Source organism: Thermobia domestica, chromosome 10, assembly GCF_964235325.1.
Source record: "Thermobia domestica chromosome 10, izTheDome1.hap1.1, whole genome shotgun sequence".
Lineage (NCBI taxonomy): Eukaryota > Metazoa > Arthropoda > Insecta > Zygentoma > Lepismatidae > Thermobia > Thermobia domestica.
In genome coordinates this window covers 172,423,319-172,445,226 of record NC_137463.1, presented here as the reverse complement: position 1 = coordinate 172,445,226, position 21,908 = coordinate 172,423,319, and the positions used below count along the sequence as shown (strand labels likewise).

At 34.7% G+C, this 21,908-nt stretch overlaps 2 protein-coding genes across 5 annotated transcripts in view; one reads left to right on the top strand and one right to left on the bottom strand.

The window, feature by feature from the left end:
• LOC145662111 (methyl farnesoate epoxidase-like) overlaps positions 1 to 21,908 on the bottom strand; it is a 379,435-nt gene that overhangs the window by 306,287 nt on the left and 51,240 nt on the right. The gene's annotated exons all lie outside the window — the stretch shown is intronic.
• LOC145662844 (uncharacterized) lies at positions 1,214 to 20,444 on the top strand. Of its 2 annotated transcripts, XM_081728761.1 has the most exons (6): positions 1,214 to 1,337; positions 8,744 to 8,877; positions 9,975 to 10,223; positions 10,704 to 11,124; positions 13,902 to 14,077; positions 15,515 to 20,444. In XM_081728761.1, the coding sequence occupies exons 2-6, from the start codon at positions 8,767 to 8,769 to the stop codon at positions 15,635 to 15,637; spliced, it is 1,080 nt and encodes a 359-aa protein (XP_081584887.1). In that variant the 5' UTR covers positions 1,214 to 1,337; positions 8,744 to 8,766; the 3' UTR covers positions 15,638 to 20,444. The 2 variants fall into 2 exon arrangements, with proteins under 2 accessions (XP_081584887.1, XP_081584888.1); XM_081728762.1 differs by lacking the exon at positions 8,744 to 8,877 and having other exon boundaries at positions 1,227 to 1,337.

Below are 21,908 nucleotides of genomic sequence, written 5' to 3'. Positions count from 1 at the left end.
TTCTTTAAAAGTACGAGTAATTTCATGTGTTTAGGTACAACTGTTCGTACACTGAGAGAAATGCATACTCCAGTCGGCATGTAAATGCTGTTTTTACCAGTTTACGCGCGTCACCTCATTAAGTAATGTTGTTTCATCCGTAGTACTGTCTACACCACCGTCCAGCGAAAATTTTGTATTGTGGGACCACCATTTCAAATCTAGAATTAACGCCATACCCATTCCGACGGTGGGAACTTACGTATATAATGTTGTGACCACCTTCCTACGGCTGTTCCCTCCTGATTCTTTCTAAATCTGTGACTCCCTACATTACGAGAGTAATATGACGTCATATCATTCTGTGAGAAGGAGAGAGAGGAAAGATGTTTTTAACACGAAATCAATCATGTGAATAAAATTATCCAATCACAGCCAGTCTAGTTCTTCTGCGACGAAAAAGTGTGGAAAAGAGGGCAGTGATGCCAATTCGGGGGAGAAGTTGCTAAATCTAGGGGGTTCAACTTTCAGGATAGCGACAAAAATATCTTTTTCGATTAGCGACTGTTTTGGTGATTTTTGAATGAGAATTTGGCGACTTACGTACAAAACTAGCGACTTTTGTGCTACCAACAACTTGTCCTATAATGAAGTACTATTAGTCGAATCAGCTTAGATATATGTTTGTTTTCCTTTTGTTTATTTAAATTAGCGTAAGCACTGATGAGCTGGGAAAGTATATAGCATGTGTCTCCATATTTTCGTTACGATTGCTGTTATCTCTTGTCCGCTAACGGAGACCAATTCCAATTTATAATGTCCTTTATGTTGCAGAGCTTCCGTTTAAAGGCAAAAATAATACGTTAGCAAGAGTAAGTTGATAATTTGTAGAAACGTAAGTAAAAGTGAAGTGGATGTAAGATTCAATTCTTTGTTCGTTTTTCTAAACTCATTTTTGATTTTGCTGAACTGAAATTGATCATAAATTAAAAAATACATATATCGTTCTAAAAATGAAATTATTCTTAGTTACATATGATTCTTTCAATCTGAATTGACCACAAATTTAAAACATATACACACACACACACACACACACATATATATATATATATATATATATATATATATATATATATATATATAGTGAGGGAGAGAGAGATAGAGAGAGAGTTCCATTAATAATTTTGTTGCGACTTTTCACCCGAAATTGGAGTCATTTCATCTCCCATTTAGCGACTTCTTGTGTCAACTTGTTGGCAACACTTAAAGAGGGAAACAACTAGCTATTAACGTGGTTGCTAAGGAAGCTAGGACTAAAAAACAAGAACCATACGTTGAAGGTAATGGATGAAGAAGTAAGTATACTACTCCAGCAATGGAACCTTACAAAGTTGGTTCCAAACTTTCAATTTAACTTAAATATTAATTTGATATTGTGTATTTACTACTTCCGAAAAGAAGTTTAAAGCTCGTCACACTTATACATTGAACGTTATTCAAAGGTGCGGCGAGATGGGGAATATTGTTAACAAAGTATAAAAGTGGCGTCGATAGCGTTTAAATATTGGAGGGCACATGCTACATTCTATATGCGCAAGTAACTTTTAGCTGCATACTGAGATTTATTTTAGTTTATGTTGATTGAGCAAATTTAGTGAGTGAGTTATCTAATGCAGAGCTATTGTCAATTAATTATACGAATATGAATTTTATGCATTTCAATCAGGGAACGTTCTAGAACACAGGTCGCCCTATATAGATTAGTAGCTAGGTTGATTCCTTCCTGTAGCAAAGTTTAATATTTAATTTACATAGTATTGCCGAGCGAGCGTTAGCGAGTGAAGGCAGGTTAGAGCCCCGCAGGGCACGTTGCTTTCTGTCTTTATTACAGCTAAATGAGAAGGGGGACCTGTGTTCTAGAACCTTGCCTTTCAGTCATCAGAGTAGTTAATTTTGTTTACACCTTAAAACCGTAGGCCTACTGCTTAGTATTTCGGTACAGCTACACCTATGCCAGGAAACAATTTCTGAGGCACTACAAGTAGGTTTCATAATTAAATAAATCTATGTAATAGGGAAACATGATAATTTCCAAGACACATCAGTTTGCACCATGTTATCAATCTGTACGGATTTATTTGGGCATGCGCCAATGTAAGAACAGTCCAGAATGTAGGGAATCGTTTCAAGTAAGAAAAGAGATAAATGCAATCTTAATTTGATGGAGTATTCTTAATCTGCACCAGCATTTAAACTGAAGGTGAAATACAGAATAGGGCATTTGTGCCGTATCGTAGGACCACTTTGAAAACGAAAAAAAAAAAATTACCGCATTCACCTATATTTTGTTGGGTTGCATAAAGTTACGTCACTTTACGTTAGGGACATAGTAACTAAAACGCAAAAACAGGGGGTTAAGTTCCAGAGTTGGGCGTCCGTTTGCAGCAAAATTTTTAAAATTTACAGGAAGGATATGGATAATTTGATCGTTTGTGTGTTTGATAATATATAAGAGTCTCGAAAGATCTGGTTATTTGTTATATATAAGCGGTTATAAACATGGGACTATACGGCGAGCGGAGGGAACTATTTGGCGCAAGGTAACTGAACAGTTGCATTGTGGGAAAGAAACGAGCATTTATGTTATCAAAATGGCGAGTGTACAAGGGCAATGAACTAACAGTTTAAACATTTATGAAGCAATACGTTGATAACGAGCAAAATCTTTTAAAAGTTTGTGAAGAGCACGGATTAATGAACCTAATAACAAATTGCAGAAAGTGTGGAAAAGAGATAACAGCGAAAAAAACGTGGCGAAAGCGGACGCCCAATTTCGGAATAAATGCCAAAACAGAAACCAACCTGTGCTAGGTGGCCACTAAAAAGCACAAATGCTATTTAGCCGAGTCATGGCAGGAAGGCCGAGGGGAGCGAGGGGGTACATCCGAAAGGTGCAGGCGCGTCATCGACGGTGGGTGTATGCATTAGCGAGAATGGTTACAAATATCTGGGTTTTGGCGATCGTAAAAATTACAAGAGCACTTGTCATCGTTTCACACTTGCAACGCTTCACTTGTTAACATACAATATAGCTTCTGTACACTATGCAGAAATAGATTCCCGTTCAGTTAGAAGTCACTTACCTTCAAAACTCAGGCTTGTAAACTTTTCCAATTTCAAGAAGAAAATTGTGTACAACAGTTTCCTGGGGTTTCCTTTCCTTAAATAAATACTTCGCTAAATAGCCCTCGAAATGCTCTTCCTTCTTCCCCAACGTCATGTCTTTCACGCTACTATATCATAAGAAATGTACCTCTCCGCGAAAAAGTCCTTCCGCCTCCACATACAGTACTGCTTACAACATCAAAAACAGCCAACAAAGACAACGTTCTTCACTTTTACTATTTCACTTACCTGACTTTCACTCATTCCTCCTCACAAACTTAAATAAGTTCTCCAGTTGACCCGGTAAATTTCCTAAAATTGGTTCGGCAATACGGCACTTAACCCCAGAATAGTCTCAAATAAAAGTACCACACTAAGGAATTTTTGATGTGCATTGCCCTATCCGTCTCACTTGCGTTATTGCCGTTGTAAAGACCTCCAGAATTGGGAAAAACACAATAAATGTATAATTAATATTAATGCAAATACTCAGGGCTGCGGTGACACTTCTAATGGGTCCCATATTCGATTTCAGTTTCTTTCAAGTGTTTTTTTTTTAGTAGACAAACACCGTAAACATGCATTTCCTCGTGATTGTCCCATTTTACTTAGTTAAAAACTCTATTTTATTTACTCAACTATATACTTTTGATGTATGGTTAATGAAAGGTCATCATTTGTCCCGGAAATTCCGGGACTGTCACGGAATCGAGATCTGCGTCCTGAAAATGTTTCTCGGGACGCTTAAATGTCCCTGCTTTCAGCGAAGAAGAAAGGAAGGAAATATCATATTTTTTTTCATAAGATTAGGTATATAATTATTCTCTTCAACTTCTGAGTATGGCAGTTCAAAAGTTGAAAAATTGAAGAAAGAATAAAAGACTTGAATACATAAATCATGGATTTAATTAAGTTAAAAAAATAAACGAAAGAAGTTCTTCAAGATAACAAACGCCGCCAGAACATATTGTCAATGAATTAACAGTTCTTAAAAAAAAAAAAAAACGAACAGACAAAACGTGTTAAAGGAAACATCATATCTTGAAGAGCTAAAACAGGCTCTGAAAGCCTCGAAACGTAATAGATCCTGAGAAAAAGAAATTGCTTACCAGGGGAGAAGGGATAAATCATCTGCTTTCGTTTGCTTAACTAGGGAAGAGAAGGTCTACTAAAATGACCAAAACTGTGATTACGCAATACCTGAACAACTCTATCTAATGGAAGGAAGGAAGTTAGTATATAACACATCTTTTCATTTTAAGCATTTAGTAGCGTCCCGGATCTTCATTTTTTAAATATGGCAATCCTACAACCCTTCTGGGTTGAACGAAAAACTAATGAGTAGGTGTTAGAATTAGTATGGGAGAAAGAAAAAAAATTAGATGTAATTAAGAGGAGGAAGAGGAACTGGTTGGGACATTGACTGAGAAGGAACTGTATTATGAGGGACGTGCTAGAGGGTATGGTGGAAGGAAAGAAAGAGGAAGTGAGGAGGATATCAAAACAGAAAATTGTTACGCCAAGGCAGAGACTAGCTGAGGACCGTGGTGCATGGGAGCTTCTCAGTTGCAGCAAGTGACCTCCCAATAAGGGTTGTGAGGTTAAAGTTGATGGATGCTCAATATTAATTAAATATAATCAATATTATGTAGCCTAGTTTCTATAGCAAAGGTGAATTTCTGAAAGGAGCTGTGGCAGGGTTGGCTGGTTAAAAAAAAAAAAAAAAGAAAAGAAAACTGGTTTAAACCAGAAAACGAAAAATGTTCATAAAAGTGTAAGTGTTCGTAAAATCTTGATGAACTCATATTTGTGGGTTATCACGTTTCACTCCCTTATATTATTCGTATTATATTTAGATCCAAATTCCCCATTCATTACTCAAAGAGATTACACTACAAAAGCAACTTCTTTTTTGTATAAGTTTATGAATGTTTCTTTTGTGATTTTTTATAGTTTGTTATTATTGTTATGCAATTGGAATCAAAAGCTTAAATATTGTTTCGTTTTAATAATGTGTACTATTGATCGAAATGCTGTACTTTTTGGGGGGGTCATACAAACTTCACGAGAGACATTTATTGAAATCAGAAGTATCTTTGGTATCTATTTATGTATAAGTGGGTCAGAGCCAATTCGTATCTTTATTCACTTCTCTTACTGATATGCAAATTAAGTTGTTATATTTCTTTAACTTGGACTAATAAAAGTCGTAGTGAACTAACTTGGACTAAATTAGTTATGTACTCTGCAGTATTTTGAAATTATCCGTATGTAATTCTGTATAATGGTTTCACTTGTGCAACTGTTTATCTTTTTGTCCTTCTGAAATGACTCTTGATAATTATATTAACAAGTATGTAAAGATCAGTACAATGCATTTTTATCAGGAGTCCGTGAGTGAGTGGTAGAGTATCGCATTTGTGGCTATAATTATTCTCGGTTTCGAGTTTAAATGGAGGATAATTTCTCTTGGATGTAAGCCGAGTAGCAGTTTAGATTCCGCTTGAAGCTTATGTGACCCCTTCCGACATAACCCGTTGTTGCATAATAACTCAAAGGCGAAACAAACTTATTTCTCTCCACATGTGATATAAATATATAGTGCTAATCAGGGTGGAAAAAAATCATGATTTTTTTCAAAAAAATCATTTTTGTTGATTTTTTTGATTTAAATCGATTTTTTTGATTTAAATCAAATCTTTTTCTTCGTATAATACAAGTCGCGAACTGAAGAAAAAACATTAGGAATTAGTATTAAATGTCAATTATGCCATTTAAGGGAAAGTATTGGGTTTTAATTTTGAATTAATTCTCAATCGTTAACCTATTTCAATACTAAACAATGTTTCTTAAGCATTAAGGAAAAAGTACAGCAATGTATATCAACATGACACTTTCCTTTTCACGAAAGTTACTGATATTTGGCAGGGGCATATTTTTAAACAATTGGAACTAGCTAGCGGCACGAAATACATATAAAGTACATAAATTTCGCCTAAAATTAACTAACTCACTCTATGACCTATGGAACTCGGAGGTTCAATGCCATGTTCACAAAAGCTCTCCTGACTTCTATCCTTAGTCAACTTGTTTTAAGTTTCTATTTTGTATTCTTATTTCTGCAAGATCCATCTTAATATTGTCCTCCCATCTGCGCCTAGGTCTTCCTAATGGTCGTTTTCCGATTGGACTTCCAGTTAAAACTTTGAAAGCGTTCCTAGTTTCTTCCATTCTCGCTACATGTCCTGCCCACCTGGGCCTCCAAGTTTTGATGACCCTAACAATGTTTGGTGAACGGTATAAATTATGCAGTTCCTCATCATGAAGTTTTCGCCATTCCTCATTTCCGTTCCTTTTGGCTCTGAATATTCGTTTCAGGATTTTATTCTCAAATACTTTCAGTCTGTGTTCTTCCCTCAGCGTAAGCGACCATGTTTCACAACCATACACCACAATAGGCATAATTATCGTTTTATATATTTTAAAGCTTCAAATTCCTCGACACAATTCGCGACGATAAGAGATTTTGAACTGAATAATAACACGAATTCCCTGCTTTTAGTCGATATTTAATTTCTTCGTTTTCTGATCCTATATATTAGCCGATAGCAGAACTTTCTTTGTCTTTATGCGATGAGCTTTTGTTAAGTCAAAAATTTTCTGCAGGAATTCCAAAATAAAAAAATCAAGCTGATCAGTTCCAGCAGAAGAAACACTTGTGATTGTTAAAAATATGCTTTAGGTGACGTGAAAAACAGTTCAAATACGAGTTGTTCGTGCATTTAAGACATCTGTACATAGCAGGCACGTTTTTATACTTTTCTGTTGGCTATTTTATTTCCTCTGACAATTTTTCGTGCACAGGCCCGGCAAATTTTCTGCGATCACTCGCAGATTGCGGCATGTTCTGCAATGGGATCAAGTATCCACTTTATCAAAAGTATTATTCGATATTTTAACGCATCCAAAATTTGTCGTATTACGACCCCGAGGAACTTCTATGTATTTAGTACATAACTTTCGCCCAAAATTTTAAAATCAATTTTTATTTTTTGTTTCGGAGAGGGGATCGGACCCCTCTAAATACGCCCCTATTATCTGGAAACAAACAAATAGACGTGGACACAAAAGAGTTTTCATCTTAAATGTCTATGGTGATTTCCCCGTTGCAATAGAAATTTTAAAACCTTGTGTTACAAAGAGAAGAAAGCAGGGTTCACCCGTAACCCGTTCAAACGGGATTTTCCCTGTTCGTTCCCTACATGGTAATCGTTTTTATACTGTGCTTACATACATTTGAGTCTCATTGTATTATGATTATTATCTTCCATAATCGAAATAACAGAAGAGAAACGGGATTTTACTTACTTTCACTTTAAATTAATTCATTTCGGATTTGATTTAAATCAACGATTTTTATTTAAAAAATCAAGTGATTTAAATCTTGATTAAAATCGTGATTTAAATCAGACTGATTTAAATCAATCCACCCTGGTGCTAATTATTTAAACCATAAAATCCTGGTTTAAACAAACAAAAAAAAGTTTGTGTTTTTTTCAATGAAAAAAAAAAAGGTTTTTGCCCACCCTCGTTGTCAGTGTTAATCATGAATTCTCACAAATTGCTGTTGTGAGAGTTTATTTTAGCGTCCGTTTCATCACCAATACTATGTAAGAAGTGGAGCTACGCTACAACGTGCCCGCCCGCAATCGTATCCGAGTCTCGCGCCCAAGACACGATACGTGGAAGCACTAAATCAGTCTCCTATGATGTACTAGTATATAAACAGTCTCGTCTTTTAAATGCCGTTTTATTTTTAATTGTTTAACGAAAATAATTGTATTTGCAATATATTATTTTAAAAACTTTCATTTATTATAAGTATTAAACATGTTTCATAGAAACATAATAGATGAACTTCCTTTGGAGGTTCCAGGTCCATTTTCCCTCTGTGGCTACACCCCTGACAATACATCCTATGCCCTGTCGCGTTAGATCGTTATTTAATGCTGCGAATAATTAAATTACGGCTTCTAATGCTTGAACAAATGTTAAGGTAGAATTCTCTAACAGTTTCCGTTTGAATAATTTTTAGCAAAAATGTAACCACACAAGTAGCAAATATTCAACATTTAGACAGCTGATCAAGTGGTTAGCTCGCGCACTTTTGGTGCACGGGGTCCTGGGTTCGATGTCCAATGCAGACCCACTTCTTACACAGCCTTGGTTTGAAAGGGGACGCCGAACTTCAATAAATAATGACAACAGCTTGCAGCTTTTATAAAATTTAATAAAAATTGCAAATAGCATTGTTTTCGTCCAATTCCAGCATGTAGCCTAATTACTTATTGCAGTAAAATATTATTTGATCCATTTAAACTAAACATACAGCAGTTAGTGTTTGCTGGTAATTTGTTTACTTTCGTCCCGTGAGATATTTTATGTAGAACTTCCCTCGAAGGAAAAAAAGATGAAGAAATTGCTCTGATTGCTCATAAGTCTTGATTATCATAAGAACACTTTCATCAACTCATTGCTGTGTGTAAATAATTATTAGCACAAGTTAATACATTGTCTTTTTTTTTTTCTATATAAGAAAACTGTATTGATATAACAGCCATGCGTTTCCTGAATGAAAGGGACATGGAGCAGCTTATTCCACAGATCGGCCTCCGTGCTAAATTCTGGGAGAACTGGACTGTTTGGTCTCAAGCTGTCGACACTCAAAATGTAAGAGCATTTCCAAATAATACTTATGAGTTGACACAGTACTTGTACAAAGAAATTTGGTACGAAAACGTTTAGTGTGGAAAAAGTAGTTTATAGAACAAGAATATATTATAACATTCTTCTTGCATAATGTACGTTGTGCGAATAGTTGATCATGAGCATATACTTTGTACTAAGCACCCATTGAAAATGTTTCATGTATAATTACCTGCGAAGAATATACAAGTCACATCTTTGTGTTAAACAGGGAGATGGGGTTCTGTAGGAGATAGTGTTGTATTGTTACATTCTTATGGTTTTGTTTTACAATGTGCAACAACAATCAACTATTGTCAAGACTTCCAGTTTAATTGTAATTTTGGCCATTTTTTTTTAAATCTCATACTTAGTGCTAAGCTTATATGAGGAATACTTTTTTTTAGTTGAATATACGTGAAATGTTATATAATGAATAATATATTAACTGCTTCAAAGGTGAGTTTCATTGAATTTTCTGCCTATTGCATTACGGTGTCTTTAGCTACGCACAATGCTGGGTCGCTCCGTGTTGTCAGATCCGAGTATTTTTTCTTCTTTTTTTTCGTTAGTTGCCTTCTGATGTCCCACACAGAGACTTTTCCTTTATTGATGCCTTGGGAAAGACAGAGAATGCAGTCAGTAAATACTTGCTTTTATTAATAGGTTTGAAATTTTAAGTACGTAGTATAACCACCCTTAGTTAGGTGATGAAGTCCAATCTCTTCGGACCGAAACTTGTAAATCACAAAGTAGTAGCCTAGAGGATGGTTACACCAATTTAGCTCTAGCAATTTAGCTCAAGATACTAATTTCCTAGAATTTTACTGTTTCATATCGTCTTTTTATAAAGTTTGTTTCTCATTTTTACTGTAAAATACTCAGCTTTTCGTGAAGCTTTTCTAATCACTCATCGATTTTTTTTTCTCCGGACAGTGACAATTCGTATTTAATTGTTGTGGCTTGCATACGCTTTCCTGTAACTTTTAAAAAGTTTATTATTAGTGTATTAAGTTTGCTTCTGAATAATGATTCTCAACCGTACTTTCCAGTATGTATGTATTTAATATGTTTATTTGTAGGTTAATCCTTCCTTTGAACCGGAGTTTGAAGATTCCATACTGGACATATCTACGAGTGTATTAAAAGCAACAGGTGCAGAAGAAGTATTTTTACAGCGTCGAACGAACACAGCAAAAACTTTACCGGACACTTCGGAACCAATTGTTGGACGAGAAGAATTAGCAACTTCAAATCAGCAAATTCAGCTTTATGAACTACTGTGTGCAAGGAAAGATTTTGAAGTAAACAGGGAACAGGATGATAATTTTGTAAGTTATTGATATAATGAACTTTTTATTTTATATTTGTACGTATAGCTGGGCTCACTTTACGGAGCAACGTACTTCCAGACGCTTCGTAATGCACTGCTAAACGAGGCCACTTCGAAACCATAGATGTGAGAAATAACCAAGTTCTCAATGACAATTCGTTATTTTAAAAAAAAGGTACCTTTCACTCTGTTCACATACATAGTCCCAGTTTCATTGTTCTCAATTTTATCATACCATGTTTATTTTACTGTGAACAATTCCTTGTATATTCAGTCACTGTTCATACAAAAGTATTTCGACAAATTAAGTAGCAGCATTTGCACTATGCTTCCTTGAAGATTTTAAATTACCTTTCGCTCTTTATACATTACCTTTGTTCAAGCTTGTATCTGTTTTCTCGAATAGAACTCTCTTCTATTAAGCATGAACATTAGATCATCCAATATGCAATATATGTTTCGGTGATTTATATTACAGGTTCTCAAAGTACTACAGAGCTCCATGGATGGGAAAGGTCTTATTGCAGCAGGAAATACAACCGGTGGACTCTTAACACAGAGGCAGAGAAAAGAGCTTGGTGGAATAATAATCAGAGCGATCTTAGGTGATAGCACATCCTTAAAAGTTCACGCAGAAACCTTTACTAAGTTAGCTCTTGAAATAAGAAAAATATTTCCGAAGGAGCTTCCAGCTATTTACTTCACTTCTTCATTAAGTGCTATCCCTTACCGAAAGAAACGGAACGCTGGTGGCATCTTGTATGAAGCTTATATATCAAGGCGCAGAAGATTCCGCAAACTTGGGGAGCTTCCTGGATTCAGTAGGTCAAGAAACTCAAGACCCTCATCACCAGCAACACTAACAGATTCCAGCTGTACTGAAGATGATACTGAAGTCGGTAAGTATTTTTTCAGTTGCCAAATATTTTGAAAGTGCTAGGATCTATTGTATAATATATTTACTTTATCTGCTAAATATTTTAAAGCACTTAAGCCTTAAAGAAAAGGTTCACTCTGGTGAATGGAATCTTTTATCAGCTTACAAGACAAGATATCGTTTTTGTGATAGTGACTTTATCTCCCAAGCGAAGTGCATATAATTAATTATCAATAATTAAGTTTAACGGCCCACAGTTATACCCTTTTAGCAAAAGGAGCTGGATGGTTAATGAAAGTGAATGATGGTGGAATTAAGTTTTATGTGGTCTCCCAACGGAGATCGAACTCGGGACCATGCGCACTAAAGGCATATGTGCTAGCCACTAGAGCAGCTGGAGACACAAGAAAAGTGCAACCCGCGAATTGATGTATGGGTATTGCTGTATTAGGACTAAATTTTCAAATTTTTGCTATGTTCTTTTCACGTCCAAATCCTGCTAATTGCATTTGTTTCCGAATGACTCATGTAAACACTAAAATTTTCCCGTTATTCCATTTCTGAGAACTATTAGTAAGATCTGACAAAAAACACACACTATACAAGTGTAAATAAGTAATTTTAATAACGTGTAGGTGCTCTAGGTTGAATATTTAACGAAGAAAAAGAAACCTACCTTGCATCTCGTGCTTTTTATCCTGGTTAATATTTCATTTCTTCAATATTGCCTCCCGAGCTGGAGCCTTGGTCTGAAATCTTCCTACTATATACTAGAATTTGTATTATATTTTTATTTATTTACATGCTATTTTATTGTTATTATTCTTTTATTTATTTATTTTTGTTTTTAAATCCTGTAATACTAAACACACCACATGTCCCCAAAGCACTGAATATTCTTTCACCGTAACATCTCGAACTGTGTCTTTTCGTTCTGGTGAGGTGAACGTATTGTTGTCATTGTTAAAACAAGCTTGTATTTAGGAGAACAGGCTGGAATAGATTATACTCACCTTACATCCTTGTGTGTAAATGAACAAGAGAAACAAGTGAAAGAAGTGTAAATTATTAAAACAAAACAAAATATTTTCTTTAATACGTTTTACATCTCCAAAACGAAAGGATATAATTCGAACTTTAAGGTGAAAGAATGTGTTTTGTTTTGAGGACACGTCGAGTGTTTCATATTACAAAACTTAAAAATCACAGTGTCTTCTAGTTCGTAGTAGGAATGTTCGAGACCAAGGGAGAAGCGCAGGCAGAAATATTAAAGAAAGAATTAATAAGGATAATAAAGCACTGGATGTAATGTGAGTTTCTTTCAGAAGTACTTTTATTACTTAGTATAGTCTAAGCATCGGGGCTAAAAAATTGAGGTCTAAGGGCAAATCATGTAACAATTTGGCATCCGATATTTTTTTGAATATATACCCATCACTGATCACAAAAACACCAGAGCCGGATGCCAGAAAGCCGAAATTTTAGCCATTTGTATTATTCACTATATCTTCGTAACTATTGAAGCTAAAGCATACAAAGTTTTTTCATTTTGTTTGCGTAATTGTCTTCAAATTAATTTCAGTGCATTTTTGAGCTAAATATAATGGTTTTCTTGTTATTTTCACTTAGTATTGGTTGCGTGTGAAGTCAGTTTTTAGCCACAGATTATTTACAAGATCGAATTTGGAAAAATGTGTCTTCTAAACGTTTTTCGCCATTTTATGCTCTTCCAAAAAATGCATGCTTATATTAGTGTAGGACTAATAGTGCCTGAGTTAAAGCGACTTTATTCTGTCGTGTGTGAAACTGATCACGGCGCGGCCCAAGAGTTACCTTCCCACAAGCGGTATATATCAGCAGCTGATAATGATTAATATATATATATAATCTTGTCTGCCTGTAAGTCTATAATCCTGATAATTAAGTCTGTGTATAAACTAATTACAGTTATCCAGTTTTAATATGAATTGAGGGGCTTTTTCCAAAATAACCCTTGTTAAAATACAAAATTTCTCTGAAGAATAAAAAGAGAGCTTTCTCTAGTATACAGTATGAGAAACTCTGCAAATCTGTTTCTTTATACGTGTCTCTGACACCTTGTAAAACATGCAGCTTTCTTTTCATTTTTCTGAAAAAAAAATCTTGTTTCAACAAGGGTTGCTTTTGCCACAAGTCCTTCGATTTATTTACTACAATCAATACTAAGCGAAATAGAGCAGGAACCAGATTTCAAAATTGCCTTCAAGAGAGAATCATGAACAATTTGCCATCCACGTTTTTTTATACATTACCACCGTTTCCTCTTAATACTTACTGTAAAGGTCAGAAAAAAATACGATATGCCTAACACATTTTATAAATGATCAGTTTTTAAACTAAAATCTTATTTACAGAAGAAGCACTTACCTATTATTAAAATTGTATACAGTTGTTATAATAAAATAAATCTATAATAAGAAACGTAATAGAAGGAATTCATATACATAAGAAATGTCTATACCTTAGAACATTTTATTTTTTATTTTTAGAGTTAGTTCTTAATAATGTTATGCCACTCTTATATAACGGTAACCAAGAAAGTTCTGTCCCTTTTCCACCCGCATTTTCGAACATCGATATGTCACCTTAGACGTACGTGGAAGATCAAAAATAGTTCCCATCAACATCGACGACCTTCTGCCAAAGAAAAAAAGTTTTTTTTTACATATCTGGTCTCTAGTACTTTTACAAAAGATAAAATATTAAAAAGCATTAAAATCAGATACCTGAAGCGTCATCTCAATATTTACTTTCTTTCAGTTGCTCCATCTGTGGCTGAACACCTGCAGTGGCTGAGTAATGCAATCCAGCCATGGTCCCTGTATTGGAAGGAAACCGTAGACTCTCGGCTAAAATATTTAGAAGATACTGAAGTTACTCTGAGCGAGTATTTCAATAAATACCCAGCCTTGAAGCAACAACAGGGATATCAACTGGTAAGTGGTGTAGGGGGATATGTTAGTGCATTGGTTATTTTTTCACAATATTCGAATCAAATGCTAAATACGAATAATTTTTATCGTTTCTTATGAATCTTAGCCCTCACAAGCAGCAGCTTCAGTTTTGACGAATAATTGTCTCATAGATACGAAATTCAATTGTATGCTTTTTCTTGTAAGAGAAAACTACAAAATATTGCATTACAAAAAGTGTAAGATCAAATTTGAGAGCAAACAAGTTTTATATTTCATTCTATTAAGTTTCTTTTTTTCTTTTTTCTTTCTTTTTTTTTTTTTTTTTTTTTGTATATGTGAAAGCTGGTTTAGATGTTTCTCTTGAGTAAGTCGTTATCTTTTTCTTTCTCAAGAAGCAAGTCAGAAACTTTGTAGTGTGTAAGTTGGAGTATATTTTATATAGCTTCAAGGGTTAAATTATATCAGTTGTCCTGTGTCTTCGCAGGTAAGAATTTTGGAAATAAACGTAATATTTGTATATTTCTCCATTCTTCAATTTAAAGCTAACGAGGGTACCTACTTAAATATGTTCACAATTCACAAACTGAGATTGTCAGCTATACGGTCCGTCATGATTTATAATACTTTAGTGCCATTCGCTAACGTTCCTAGAAACATTTCTGTTTCCTAGATGATACAATAAAGTGTGATGCAGGGGGAAGTGTAGGTGATCATCATCAGCACCTTAATATATACAACCATTTTGTAGTGCGTTTGGATTTGATAAGACCTCATATTCTATGCCTGGCCTGAAACCCAGAACTACCGTATCTCGTGGGAACATGAAAACAATTATAAACCAAACAGTCAAACTTAGTTGAAGTTCGCCAGTAAGTTTATCTACCACTAAAATCCCATCAAAATCTGCTTAATGTTTTTCGAGTAATTGACGAAAGAACATAAATTCTAAAAATTGTTTCTTTGCCTGATCAACTATCGTGACAATCTATTTCCTATATATGAAATTTTGTAACAAATTTAGGGACGCACATGACTTTTGAATTATTTCATAATATGTGTAGCTTAAATGTCTTAAATCACTGATGACCTAATGGCGGCTCGCTGGCTAATCAGATCCGCGAATAAAAATGAACAATATATATATATATATATATATATATATATATATATATATGATTGGTTTATGTTTCAACTGCATGAATACTAGCAAGAATATAGCAGATTACCTTAATTTACCTAAAGCGCGATTTGATTTTTAACTGTGAAAAACAAATCTTTATCCTTCTGGTTTCCAAACCTATTCTCCATGGTGAGGTCATTAATACCTGACTGGTTTGAGAAAAGGCACTTTTATATAGTTACTCCCAAATGTTAATAATTCAGTAGTTTCTATGTAATAGGCTATATATGACATAGATATTAATAGGTTTCTGACATCAACACTGCTTTTTATTTCAGTTACTTACCGATTTTGACTACAAGGAACCTGGAAAAAACTATTCACAGTTTAGTGGCATCCTTAGGGTCCGTGACAAAATAATAAAAATAGCAAATGAGAAGCAGAAAAACTCCAGAGAATAACAAGTGAGAAGCAGAAAGACTCCGCCTCAGTTTTTCAGAATTTCTTATGTATGAATGAAGTTTTAAAACCAATTTTGCGGAACCTGAAACGGCTACAAAATTGTACAGCTGGTATGGAAAACATAATACAAAGCAGAGTCTGGCTAGACATCATGGCCAAAACTGAAGAGCAGGATAGTTTAATGCTCCCGTTGATTTTTTTTATTATTATTATTATTCCGAGATAAGCAATCCTCTTGGTAGCCATTATACCATTCATAAATTGGGTGCTGTTTATTTATCACTACCTTTTCTGGCTGGCCATTTGCTTTCACAATTGAATCACATATTTCTCTTAGCATTATTTCATGCATCAGACAGAGTACAGTTTGTTAATGACAGTTTTTAAGCAAGTAAGTGAACAACTTAACTTCTTGCGTAATACTGGTATTAATGTATCCACAGATGTGCACACAGGTAATATAAGGTTTCATGTTTGTTTCTCAGGCGATAATCTTGGTCTAAACAGTATTTTGAGGTTTGTGGAAAGTTTTGTTGCAGACTGTTGGTGTCGAATATGTTCAGTAAATAAAAAACAGTTGCAGACCATGTGTTTTGAAAATCTGTTCTTCATAAGGACAATAGTAAATTATGAACATGCTGTATTGTTACAGAATAAATCAAAAACTGGTATAAAAGAAAGATGTGTCATTCTTGATACATTGCATGGCTTTCAACTTTTTGACCACGTGTCTGTTGATATTCTTCACGATTATTTTGAAGGTTGCTGTCGCTATGTCATGCCATTTCTTGTTGAATTTTTACTAATTCGTTCTAAACTTACTTCACTTAACATTTTAGAAAGCAATTGAAAGCTTTTAATTATGGCCCGACTCAGGTTCAAAACCCACAAACTGTATTGTTGTTGATGGTTGCAATGTAAGAATTAAAACATCAGCTGCTGAGATGATGGTATTGATAAGACACTTGGGTCTGATAATTAGAGCGTATGTACCCACAGACTGTGAGGTGCGCGGGAGTTGTATTTATATGTAACGTAAAATTATGGATAGGCTACTTAATCGCCGAGTTTGTGTTGATTCCACAGAACAGTTGCAATTTATGATTACAGATTTTCTTTCTGCAAAGGCCTCTTGTAACCGACTGAATATTTTTAAAACAATAGCATTAAGAAAACAGCTACTCCTCAATGATATTTTTATTGAAAACAAAACGTTGGATGCCTTTGCATGTGCAAAGAAAGTATCAGTTAGTAATTTAACTAATCACCTCCTGTGTGAGCGGTTTGATCTGCGGCAATCAAACTTGTTCGTAGTGAAGTGGATTAAAGTTAAGGGTCAGAGGTTACATATTTCTTCTGTTGTCACAGTAGATCTATGCATTGATACACTCCTGCTTTTGCACAAATTACTAAAATATTTGTTGCTGATGATGGATGAGTTTTTTTCTTATGTTCTCTGTTTCAAACAGTGGAATTGGACTTATTATTTTGCATATCATGTACATAGAACCAATGAGAGTGACTGGTTTCAACCCTCTGCTCTGTTTTCTTTAGTGCCGAATGCAATTACTATCATGTGCGACAGTAAGATATACATAACTGTCAGAATGCCCTTAGAATAGCTTGGCTAGCTTAGATTACATGGAGTTCCATCATTTTATATTTTATGTATTTATTTTTTATTTTGTTTATTTATTTATTTGTTGCTTGAGAAGTTAAAGGGAACTGTACTAGGTCTGATTTAATAGGTTTTGTCTTTCCTGTTTTATAGAAATTGTAAGAAGCTTCTTTCTCATGAGTATAAGGGATGAAAACAGACAAATATTGTTATGTCATGCTTATAAATGGCAATTATTTACTATTATTCCATTGTATGTGAAATCTATGAGCCACACAAGTCCCTCGTTAGATGATGTGGTAGAAAAGTATATGAGTGTGAACGTGGAACACTGTGTTGTGAATTTTTTTTTCTTGGGAAGTTAAAGGGAACTGTACTAGGTCTGATTTAATAGGTTTTGTCTTTCCTGTTTTATTGTAATTGTAAAAAGCTTCTTTCTCATGAGTATAAGAGATGCAAACACACAAATGTTGTTATGTCATGCTTATAAAAGGCAATTATTTACTATTATTCAATTATATGCAAAATCTATGAGTCACACAAATCACTTGTTAGATGATATGGTAGAAAAGTATGTGAGTGTTGACGTGGAACAGTGTGTTGTGAAATTTCTTTGATATGAAGACGAAAATTAGTAAAATATTCAGATGAGTCCAATCATCCGGCATTTTACAATTAGTGAGTACTACAATTCACTCTAAGAAGAGTTTCTGTTAGACCATCCATTAGGGACTGTCATCCTCCCAATGCGACGAGTACACCTTTGACCGAGAGATATTTCAATGTTAATATATGAATAAAACATTTCGACACCCCTTCCAAGTAGTATTGGGCATAATCTCACTTGCCAAGTGCTAACAGAGACTGTGACTCTGAGCAACCTCGTTTGAGATTATCTTGTACTTATGTACACTATTCAAAGGTTAACTATTGACAGAATTACCTTAACAAGGAAAAAAACTCATCTTACATGTAGTACTTTATTGTATTTGTTAGTTCTTCATTTCGATATATCCGCCCGCGCTGGAGCCTTGGTCCCGCTCTCGAATACTCCTACTGCAAACTAGAATAAATTGAAAGTGTGTGAATTTCTTTTAAAGTTCTAAAATAAAACATTCCACATGTCCCCAAAACAATAAACGTTGCCACTTTAACTGCTTGAACTGTGTCCTTTTGTTCCGAAGATGTAAAACGTATCGAAGAAAATATTTCGTTTTTTAATAATTTACACTTCTCACTTTTCTTGTGTACACTACTTTGCTAAATGATTCAATTCCACTCTGTTCTCCAGAACACAAATTTATTTTTATAATGGAAATAATTTTAATACGTTTACATCTCCAAAACGAAAGGACACAGTTCGAGCTGTTAAGGTGAAAGAATTTTAGTGGTTTAGGGACATGCGGAGTGTTTCGTATTACATGGCTTTAAAAATCACATTATGTTATTTCTTTTAGTTTTTAATAGGAGTTTTCGAAAGCAAGGCCCCAGCGCAGGCAGATATATTGAAAGGGAGATTCAACAAAGATAATAAAGCACCACATGCAAGGTGTGTTTCTCTTTTTCTTTTTTTAAATATGCATCCTAGAACTTATACAGATTATTATATGGTTATCTTAACTCTATTCAGCTTGAAGTCATGTGTAAACTTCACTCGCGTTTATGTTATTCAAAAACATCAAATTCCACATATGCATTCGAACATGTCTATAGGTTATTTAACAAATGATACGCTTTGTCCAGCGTCTATAGCACACTATAAGTAATAGTAAGTGTGTACTCTCATGCTCATGATAGAAAATAATACTTGGAATTGAACATCCCTCGTACTTAGTTAAGTGTCTATTTACACTTTATCGTAAAAGTTCATAATCTTTACATTATTCGTATTTCATAATTTTGTGTTGTATTTTTGTTTGTAATTTTGTTTACATTATTTGTTGTATTACATTTGTTGGAACAATTCTTGTACTCCCATATTGAAACGCAATTAATATTTTTTGAACGAGAATGGCAAGTTTTTGTATTTTTCAATTACCATACGTTTCATGTGTTGCATTTTTGTTATTTTGTAACAAAGTAATTTGCAATAATGCTTTAAAATTAGAAGTGAAGTAAAATATAGTAGTTCAGTACAATGTTTATTCTTTTCTCCTGAAGAATGTAACAATGTTTCATGTGTGAGAATGTGTAAAGTTATGTAAATTTTTCACCATAATACAAGACGTTTGTAAAATTTCAACTGGTGTTTTCTATTCATAATATGTGTTTCGCTTATAATTGTACAAAGAATTGGTTGTAGGTACCCACTTCTCTTTAAGTTATATTTTGTTCATGGACCGGTCATGAGGACGAACGATAGTCCATTCTCAGCAGGCAAAGCAGACAGTAGACCGTACCTCGTTCTCTGTCTGTCTGTCTGTGTGTTTAGGTAGAAAATTTTTCAAAACAAATAACTTTATTTCGGGGTAAGGCAAAAAGAAAAATCCAACAGAAATGTAAAAGTCCATACTTAAAATTCCCTCACTTTTCCAGGTAGGTGAGAATCCTGAAATTATAATAAACAATGCCAAAGCGTTAAGTTTGTCTTACTCCCACAGAAGTTTAAAATGTACGCTATTGAAAATAATTTATTTCATTATGGTATATAGTGAGGGATGCCTATCTTGTTACAGTAAAACGCTGGAAGAAAGAATTTAGATATGATCGCACAAGTATACAGGATGACTAAAGTTCGCCACTCAGTGTCTACAGACCTAAGTTTGGCAACAAAATTAGCAGCTTAATGCTTGAAGATAGAAGTATGACTACTAATTCTTTAGCTAGAGAGGTGAAGGTGAGTAGCGGTCCGTTCACACCATGTTGAGTGAGACTCTGCACGTGAGGAAAGTGACGGAAAGGTGGGTTCCCCAATTGTTAACACTAGTGGCGTAAGCAGAAGCTCTTCAAGTTTCCTAGTTCATATAATTCAAAGTGCTGGTATCTCATATCTTAATATTATACCAGTTTGTGAATGTTTATTTTTTAATATTTTTTCTCAAGGGTGTTAAAAATCCAAACCCTCCCATGCGTACGCCACTGCTTGACACTTTTCCAATTGCGCTATGTGCAATGTTCACAAAGCATTCTGGACTCATACCACAAGGATGCTTTGGTAAACAGATTAGTGACCATGTATGAAGTTTTTGAAAGTGAAAGTCCCACAGTTGTGTCATGGTATTAACGGGCTGATCCATAGATGTGATAAGTATAAGGCAATACAACGTAAATATGTGGAGAAGGAAGTTTCCGTAGACCCAACTACAAATCCTTAGATCCATGGTAAAGGTAAGTACTTTGTTGGAAATTGGCAATTGATACAGCACAAACATGCAGGAATGTAAGGACCCTTTGCATTGTAGTACGAACAGATTTTTGGTTGGTGCAGCACGTACCGGTTGATTATGTAACTCGTAGTGCAGGGTAGAATTCTAAACCTGTAAAGTAAAAGCTGAAGTGTTAATCGGAGGAAGATCATTTTCAAGATTAACTCTTCAGTCTTGACTTTACATGATATGCAACCCTGCATTACGCTTATATGTAGTCAGCAGGTACGTGCTGAATCAACGTAAAATCTGTTGGTCCGTACATTCTATGCATGGTATTGACTGCTAGAAAAGCAGGACGGCACAACATGCAGTACTGTGTTGGGAACACAGTACTGCATGTTGTGCCGTCATGCTTTTACTTGCGGAACACCCTTTCTATACGGGTGGCCCACACATTCACTACTTCAGTTACACCATGCTAGTTAGGGGACACACCAGTACAGCAAGATGTACCAACCTGCCAGTAATGGAGTTGATTCCTGCTTAACTTGTGGTGACCACTAATTGAAATTGAGTTACTTCTTTAAAGCAGTATGTACCTCCACTACATGAGGTTGGTAACGTACTGTCAGTAATGCAGTTCCGTCCTTCTCAGCTGTTGGTGACCACAATTCAACATTTCAGACTGTTGTTAACTCACGTAAAAACAGTTTGTGAATGACAGAAAAGCAGGAGGTAACCACCAGACTAACAGGCTGTGCTAAACTTTTTCGTTACGTCATTTGTGACTCATTACGTCACGGATAATTCGACGCGACGACAACGAACTCCAGACCTGGCATGGTGTTCCCTCCTGCTGTACTTTTATACATGAAATTGCATTACTTAAGGAGCGCACCCGCGTAAATACGATGTATCCACACGGAAATCCTAGTCCTTTTTTTCTCAGTGTAGTTATTTCATCACTTATTTTCCTCCTTAATTATTCTTTGTATTTGGCTGGGGTTAAAATAATTGAAGTAAATGATGTAAGTTGGTTCTCAAAATAATTTAGTGCAAATATTACTACATAATTATTGGTTAAGTAATTAAGTTCTATTATTGACGGTTTTATTCAAAATAACTTATAATCTTTCATACTGTGTGTAAATTAAAGAAACTTTTTCGAATAAAAAGGTAATTTATCAATACTTGTATTTTCATTTCCAGTATGTCTTTCTGATAATGTTTGTGAGATTTTACATGTTACAAGCTTTGCTTATTTAATATCCATTAATATCATCACTGAGCAAATCAGAATGTTTTAATTTAGAAAGTTGAACATTCACATTCAACTTGATAAAC